Source organism: Wolffia australiana, chromosome 19, assembly GCF_029677425.1.
Source record: "Wolffia australiana isolate 7733 chromosome 19, ASM2967742v1".
In the NCBI taxonomy this organism is placed as follows: Eukaryota; Viridiplantae; Streptophyta; class Magnoliopsida; order Alismatales; family Araceae; genus Wolffia; species Wolffia australiana.
This window is the reverse complement of record NC_135853.1, coordinates 4,732,320-4,741,179: the sequence shown is the minus strand read 5'-3', so window position 1 is coordinate 4,741,179 and position 8,860 is coordinate 4,732,320. Positions and strand designations below refer to the sequence as shown.

Below are 8,860 nucleotides of genomic sequence, written 5' to 3'. Positions count from 1 at the left end.
CTACATTAAGCTTCCTATAATTTATGCATATCCTCCAACTAGATGGTAGTCTCGTTTGTATTTCTTCCCCTTGATCATTTTGGGTTACAGTGATTCATGTTTTCTGAGGGACTACATGCACATGACTTACCCAAGGACTATAAAAATGGAGTAAATAAATTCAGCTTCTAAACATTTTATTATTTCTTTCCAAACTACATCATGTATGATGGGATTTAATTTTCTTTGGCATTCTCTAGTGGTTCTAGCATTTTCCTTTGTGAAAATTCTATGAACGCATGTAGATGCACTAATAATGCCCTTGAAATATCATTTTGTGGAAGCATAATTATATATAGGTACATGTGATATTTAACTTAAATCATATGGTAATACTAAGTATAATAAATTCATCATCAATATTTTACTCACCCATTTTGTTTATAATAATCTTATTTGAACTACAAATTAGAAGCGGATAACAATGTGAAGCTATCAGTTGTTCTTCTAAAAAAAGAGGAAGATTTTTATGTTATTTCTGACATAATATCATTTTTATAAAGATTTATTCATTGGTACAAAGAAAATTTATTAAATAAAAAACATTATTTGCCTTCAATGTTATAATTACTAAATTCCATCAAGCAAAAAGTGAGAACTTACTCTAGTAGTTGCAAAAAATACTATTTCCATTGTATAAGTTTAATTCAAAATTATTCAAACAGTGGCTAATTAAACTCATGTTTCTATAATCAATTTGATCCCCCAATCCAATTGGGGGCAAAGGCCTACTAAAAGATCTCTTGGTTTTATGAAAGGGTTGGAAACAAAGTATTAAAGATGACCCTGAATGAATCTGTATAAAAATAATATTATGCCATAAATAACATAACATTATTCCTCCTTTTTTAAAAGAACAATTCACAGCTTGACATTGTTATTTAGTCGTGGATTGTATGGAAAAAACATAATTAATGGAATCTGAGGGTAAGGGCAGTAGCCCAAGGTTATTATACGTCCTTGTGAGCTTTACCGTGGAGCTCCCCTGATGAAATTCTGGGAATTGTAACTAAGCACCATAATATCTCGATAAACCAAAAGAACAAGACAAGCCCTTTTATTGTGATTTTACGTGCTCTATATATATTTATTCAAACAACGGAAGTATAAATGGTTGAAAAAAAGGCAGCCGCAATGTAACTAAGGGAGATTCTAAATGCAATTTTGAATTAAAAAGTAATAAGTTCCCACCCAAACAAAGTACGAGTCAAGCTTTCATAGTATGACCTCACATTTTTCCAAATATTTTATAATCCCTTTGTCAAGATAATTAAGAGTAGGACAGGATCAAACTCCAGCACAAGATAATAAACCAAGACTTCTCTTTAAATAATAGTTTCACATTTTTTGTCTATGTATTTATTGATCATTTAAACAAGGTAAATAAAACAAATCAGTGAGAATTGGGCAGCAGCCCAAGGTAATAAGGCACCCCGGAAGACTTGAGCCAGGAGTCCCCCTGGATGAAATTCTCCACAGAGAAACCAAGCACCTCCTTGTAGTCAATCTTCTTCACCCCAGGCCAAGCAGCCCTCTTAGCGAGCCCTGCACCAACACCCCTATTCCCAAACTCAGAATAAAAACAAGTACTCAAGCCGAAATCCCCCAACCAAGGCAGCCACCCCTGAGGATCAATCAGATCATCAATCTGCGACTGCACCACAATCGTCCTCGAGTACTCCTTCCACGGACGGCCCAGATACGATTTCAGCTTCATCCTCGCCGGGAAGTACACCGGATCAGCGGTGATGGTGCAGTTGTGGAGCACCATGGCGGTGGGCTCTCTCACATCTTTCCTCCCTTGCGCTGTGACGATGTTCTGCTGGTTGTCTAGCGGCTTTCTCACTTTGAAGACGCAGTTTTGGAAGACGGCAGCGGCGTTGCCGAAGACGAAGTCGATAGTGCCTGAGATGGTGCAGTCTCGGTAGAACTGCCGCTTCGTGTGGGCGTAGAGCGTGTCTTGGTAGCCGTCCATGCTGCAGTTGTAGAAGATCGCACGGTCGGATCCCACTCGCAGCGCCACCGCCTGGTGCTTCGCCGCCCCCGCCGAGTTCTCGAAGCCTATGTTCTTCGCCATGAATCCATCCCCCACCACCGCTGTTTCAATCAAGATCCGCCGTTGTCATGATCATGCGTTTTGATTGATGATTTCTTTTTCATAATCATGTGCCCATCTAGTGATTCATGGATGTGTATGTGTGCACGCATGGGAACATATTATTATATGGAAAGAAATTGCGTATGGACGTGTGTTGATGTTTTATGCATAATCATGTGCTCATCTAGTGATTCATGGATGTGTATTTGTCAACGGATGGGAACATATTTATCATTTAGAAAAAAAATATGCATGGACGTGTGTTGATGTTTTATGCATAATCATGTGCCCATCTTGTGATTCATGGATGTGTATGTGTGCATGCATGGGAACAAAGTATTGTGTAAAAAATATGTAAAATGTATGTGTGGACATGTATCATGAATGTACCGCAGGTTCAATCATGATTTCCCGTTGTCATAGTGTTATATATAAAATGATTCATGGATGGGTATGAGTGCACGCATGGGAACATTGTATTATATAGGAAAAAATCATGTATTGACTTGTATGTATAAAAAAATCATCCCCTACTGCTGCTGGTTCAATCAAGATTACCCGTTGTTATGGTGATGCGTTTTAGTTGATGTTTCTATTCATAATCATGAGCCCATCTAGTGATTCATGGATGAGTATGTGTGCACGCATGGGAGCATATAATTATATCGAAAAAAAATATGTATCGACTTGTATTTATATAAAAAATGTATGTACCGACATGTATCATGTATGAATAAAAATTCCATCCCGTAATTCGGCTGGCTAAGTGAAGACTACCGTGTCATGGTGATGCGCTTGAGTTGATGTTTTATGTATAATCATGTGCCCATCTAGTGATTCATGGATGTGTATGTCTCCATGTATGGGAACATAATATTATATGGAGAAAAATGTATGTATCGGGGGAAAAATGTATATATGTTCTTCGCTGTGACTGTTGGCCTCGTCCGCTGGTTCAATCAAGATCCCCATCGTCATAGTGATGCGTTTTGATTGATGTTTTGTGGATAACCATGTGCTAATCTAGACTGTCATTGATGTATATTCGTGCATGTGTGGAAAACTCATGTATTCCATAGAAACATGTATGAATAGACGTTCACTTGTGGATGAACGAGTGATACATGTATTTATTGATATCCACATATCCTTCCAGTGATTCACGGATGTATATCTATGTTGGCATGAGTGCAATTCAAGGGAACATAAATTTGAATGGAAAATATGAATGGAATTAAGCGTACTGTGTTACAAACATATTCTCGGATTTTTTTTACTCAAGGAAAAAGATGCATGAATGTGCAGATTTTCTGGTCTCATCCCAATCCGTGTATGTAGCTATCTATATGTCCATCTACTAATTCAAGGATATGAATGTGTACGAGTGTTGAAAAGTATTTTCATGTATGGGGACATGATTTTATAGGTATTGCGATAGATGAATAAAAATGTATGAATTTATGCATGCTTGCGTGCACGCATACATGAACACGATCAGACGCATGTTTTCGCTTGAGGATGAAGGTGCATGCGATTTTTTGTTGGTGTTATCCTTTTCGGTATATTTAGTGCATTCTATGTTCCCAATAAGTGATTAAGAATAGATGTATATTTGTACGAGAGTGCCATGTCAGTGCATGCATGGCGACAAACACACATTTAACATGAGTAAGTATGCATGGATTTACGCATGAATGTGTACATCTTCGAGTGACAACATGTCCCAGCGTATGTACGTCTGTATGTAAGCATGCATGCATGGGAACATGTATGCATGTAAATGTAAGTATATGCGTATGTATGCAAGCATGAACAGATAGGTAAATGCGTATGTGTGTTAGTAAAAAATGAATATATCCTCAGATAGATAAATGCATAAACGTCACACGTGTAAAATATTGCTTAAGAGCTTGTATATGTATTTAATCATGCATGCGAGGATGTATATTTTATTGAGTATGCTTAAATGAATGTGTATATGAGAAAATATGACTTATAAAAAAAATCAGACCGTAAACAAGTATTCATTAATGTGCGTATCAACTTAATGTAAATGCAGGATATAATTATATCCATGGATAAATGAATGTGTGCATGGGAATGAAATGCGTATGCCTGTGCTTGTACATATTGACGCATGAATGTACATACAAGACTGGTGTAAGTGTACGCAAGAATGTGTGCATGAGTGAATGTATGAATCGAGGAATGAATGCATATATTTACGCATGATATAAATATGAATATATTTACGCATGCAAGTACCTCTTAAGTATCATGTCAACATGAGATGGGCATATAAGATAGGAAGGATGTATGAATATACTTATGAGATGGTCAAATAAGAAAGTGATTATGAACGAGGATGTAAGAATATAATTATGAGATGGGCATATATCAAAGTGATTATGGACGAAGGATGTATGAATAAATTTATGTGATGGGCATATAAGATAAAGAAACGTAAGCTGACCGAAGGTGGCGGTTTTGAAAGTGGGAGTGCCATCGACGAAGTTAAGAGAACCGGTAATACGAGCCTTATCATATCCATCACCGATCATAACCAAGTTGATAAGACTCCGATTAACCTGAACAGTTTCCTCGTAGATCCCTTCCTTCACATAAATAACGGTGATCTTGGCGCTCTTCTTAGGCACGGCGAGGAGCGCGTCGTTGATTTTAACGTAGTCGCCGCTGCCATCTTTCGCCACGACGATATCAGCGGCGGCGACGCCGCCGCTCTCCGCCAGCAGCCGGCGGCGCGCGGGGTCCGCCCACGGCGCCGGCGCCGCTAACGAGCCGAAGAGCGAAGACAAATCATCGACGATAGCGAGCGCGTTCTGCGTTAACTCCATGGAAACGTTCATAGCTTTGCGCATCGTCTCGCCGGCGTTGCCGGTGGCGTTCTCGAAGCCGTCAAGGCAAGTCTCTTCGTAGGTGATGGCCGCGCTGAGCCAGACTTTGAGGTCTTCGGTGGCTTTGCTAAGCTTCGCGAGGCTGTCTAAGTTGCCGAGCTTCTCCACGGAGCTGACGAGGTCGTTAACGGCGTAGTCGAGGAGCTCGTCGCAGTTGTCTAGAGCGTGTTTCGTTCTCGGGTCTGAAGTTAAGGACTTGAGCAAGGCGGACTGGTTGAAGAGCGCGCGGAGGTGGTCGATTGTAACGGAGAAGGAGAGTTGGATGAGCTGGGAAGGGTCGGTGAGGTTGGAGGGAGCGGCTTCCGTTAGAGTTTTCTCGCAGGTGCCGGGGAAATCGGTCGGCTGGCAGATAGATTGGATCGCTCTGACGGAATCGGACGGCGGAGATGAAGCCGCGGATGTGGATGACTGGCGGTGGACGGTGATCACAGCGACGGTGGCGACGACGGCGATGAGGAGCACGGCGGCTGTGCCGCCGGCCGCGAGCTTCTTTCCGCCGGACGCCATTCTCTATCTCTATCTCTATTTCTCTCTCTTTGTCTGTCTCGGCCCAGCGATTTAAACTAGAGAGAGAGAGAGAGGGAGGAGGGTGGATTTAGGATGTAGCGAGGTCGACGGAGGGTCGTCGACAAGGATTGTTCGTTAGAGAGAGGACGGTACGTTGAAGGGTGTTGTTCGTTAGAGAAAGAATGGGTGAGAGGGAGAGAGGTGGGGAGGATTTGCGACGCAGCGAGGTCAGCGGGGGTCCGTCAGGGGATGTTGTTTTTTAGAGAGAGAATGGGTGAGAGAGGAGAGGAGGAGAGTGCATTTAGATTTGGGAGACTAAGAAGAGAGATAGAGGTGACTGAAGAAGACCGAGAGAGAAAGGATCGATAAATATAGAGAGAGAAAGAGAGAGAGCAAGGCTATCTTTCTTTTTCTTGTTTTTTTTTTCATTACAGCTCATGAAGGGCTCTTTTAGCTTTCTGGGTTCTCTCCTGTGAGATAGGTGGAAGGACATTTGTGAACAAGGGGAAGTTTTATTGTTTTTTCCTCTCGTTCTCTTGTAAGCTCCACACATCTCAAGTCTCAGCCTCCAGGGAAGATCGTTGCCTACTTGGTATTGGAGCATGAAGATGTTCTTTCTTGTTAGGTTTTGGTACCAACACAAGTACGTCATTTTTACAATGTACTTCAAGTTGGTACTGATCTACATGTTGAGAAAAAGCGAGGGGGTAAATATTGTATTTTTATCTCTAGGGTTTCCTTGATTTCTTCTAACAAGGGATAGTAATGGACAAATAACACGGAAAACCCAAGTAAATTGGCATTACATAACTTCACAAGTCAATCTTAACTTGTTGCATGATGAGTAAATTGAAAGAAGCTTGACTATAAACTGGGGATGAAGGGATGACTTAATAGACTAAAGGTCATCAATCAAGTCATGATGGAAGAGCGAGACAAAAACAGAACAGAGTGTGAATGAAAATGATCGAAAAATAAATAGAGAGACGAAGGGGGCAGAGGGAGGGAGGTAGAATTACATAGGAAGAGAAAGGGGAAGATAGGAAAGGAGAAAGACATGTAAAGAGGAAATGATGGATATGGAATGCGAAATAGAGAGGAAAAGAGGGAGCAAGAGGGAGACAGAGGGGAAAAGAGAGAATTACAGATAGGTAGTCAGAGATAGAGTGGAAGTAAATTGTACAGAGAGAGAGAAATATGGACTAATAGAAGAAGAGGAAGCGACAGAGAGAAGAGAGAGGGCGAGAGAGTGAGGGAGAAAGAAATAAAGAGTGGAATAATTGAGATGGAATGAGAATTAGAAAAGAGGAAGAGGGAGAGAGAGAGAGAGAGAGAGAGAGAGAGATGGAGAAATAAATAGAGAAAGAGGTAGGGATAGGCATGGATTGAGAAAAAGAGAGGATGAGGGAGAGAGAGGATGAGAGAGAAGAGTGATAGAGAGGTACTCGGAGAATGTACGGGAAATGGAAAGAAATCCAGAGAGGATAAAGATAGAGAAGGGAGAGAGGGACAGGGAGACTCGTGGAAAAATACAGAGAGGAAGTCAACCGAAGAGAGGGAGGAACAACGAAATAGAGAGAGGCAGGCATACATGTGGAATACCGAGCAGGGGGAGGTAGAGACAGAAAAAGAGAACTGGAAAGAACATTTCTGAGAGAACAGCAGTATCGGAGGCTTTCAAGCAATAGCGGCCATCAGAGATGGTGATTCCTGAGGCAGCGGTGGTGAGGATTGCAAGGATATTATTAACCGTCATCATCAGTGATAAATAAAATGAACTGAGATATGGAGTGCTTACAAGATCCGTGATATTCCGGTGATGGCGTATCCATTTAAGCTATTATCTCTTAAAAGTATGTGATAATGTGATTTGAATGGATGACAAATTGCGTGCTTATCATGAAATCTAAAATTATGGAGTTAAATCACGGATATCTTAACTTGGATAATTTATGTTGATTTGTATACGTTATTGGACAAACCCAAGACCTCGATGAGGGCAAGTATATGGCTATTAATATTCTCTTAAGAGTTTTAATGTATAAGGAACTAGGTGGGAGAAAGAAACCTCCCGTCTGCTGTCCAAGGCCCGTGGACAAGAAACTATCATGTCTAGAGACCAGCAAACGATACTATGGCTCATCCTTCATCCAATCTCCAAGACGGGATGACATTTTGTCCATGGACAATAATTGTCCCCTCCTCATCAGTGCACTCTAGCCAGGAGAATATGCAGATCCAGGCCAGACCTGGTTTTGGTGCTAAAGTGAATTTTTATACAATCCCCAAGGGTGCTAAAAATGAGAATTTGGCTCCCATTATTAGCATTAATGGAAGGGGAGGTCAAGGGCGAGGGCATGGCCACTTTCGTCACATTAGATTGTGGAAATCCTATCCTGGTATCGTGAGATACATCAAGATAAGAGAGAGAAAATGATGAACTATAAGATCCTCCTTCCCTCTCTTTTTGCAAGTTATTCTTTAGTTTGACCCTAGCCGATGCTTGATGAAGTACACAGTAAGTCCCATGACCCATTCTTCTACAAGAGATACTGTAGTACTAACACCACTCTGCCTAGGACTGGTATCAAAATGAGGTTTGTGTCATCTCCCTCTTTTGACATCCAAAAGTTCTCTTCCCCATAAACCTATGTTCTTCATTTGAATCCACGAATTCATTCATCTCGACAGAAAATACTCAAAGATACACATTTCCCTTATACACATTTCACTTTACCCTCATATATCCTGTTGAGTTCTTGGGCCTTGATCTTGATGAAACAAACTGATTCCTTGCAACAGAATACTTGAAACTGAATTGAAACTACATTTATAAACAATGAGTCAAATCAAGTGGGCGCAAATCACATTTGTGGTTTCTTCAATCCTCGAGTGAGATATATTGAGCTGCTCATGTGTGTAGCCTCTAGACGTATCCACTCAATACTTGCAAGTCAAATCTCCTCCTGCACCTTGACAGGCTCCATTTACACTGTTGTCGCCGTTATGCCGTCCTGATTGCATCGGGGATGTAGAGGAGCTAAGGGCAGAAGGGAGAAGAATGGAAGAGCCCTATACAATTCTGGCATGGTTGACATTCATTTAGCACTTCCCCTATTTATACTAAGTGGGTACTTTTTATAAAAACCCCCAAACTTTAAGTATATTTTTTATCTCAAAAAGGCAATTTGTATATGACCCTCTAGGCCCATGTATTAGACTGTTAATCACTCTAATGGCTCAAAAGCTGATAACACCCTAAATTTGGTATTTATTTCTGGCAATTATCTCATTTTTATGC

General features: G+C 40.9%; 1 protein-coding gene across 1 annotated transcript; it reads right to left on the bottom strand.

Annotated features, from left to right (window-relative positions):
* Positions 1–1,432: 1,432 nt before the first annotated feature.
* Positions 1,433–5,559, bottom strand: LOC144715904 (putative pectinesterase/pectinesterase inhibitor 28). The gene is made up of 2 exons (XM_078590905.1): positions 4,611–5,559; positions 1,433–2,136 (listed from the first exon to the last, which is right to left on the bottom strand). The coding sequence occupies exons 1-2, from the start codon at positions 5,557–5,559 to the stop codon at positions 1,433–1,435; spliced, it is 1,653 nt and encodes a 550-aa protein (XP_078447031.1).
* Positions 5,560–8,860: the final 3,301 nt, after the last annotated feature.

What these genes read in the sequence shown, in the direction of transcription:
- LOC144715904 (XM_078590905.1), bottom strand. Translation starts at nt 5,559, where the DNA reads ATGGCGTCCGGCGGAAAGAAGCTCGCGGCCGGCGGCACAGCCGCCGTG. An exon ending in TTTCAAAACCGCCACCTTCG is followed by an intron (nt 2,137 to 4,610) that starts GTCAGCTTACGT and finishes TGATTGAAACAG; the next exon opens with CGGTGGTGGGGGATGGATTC.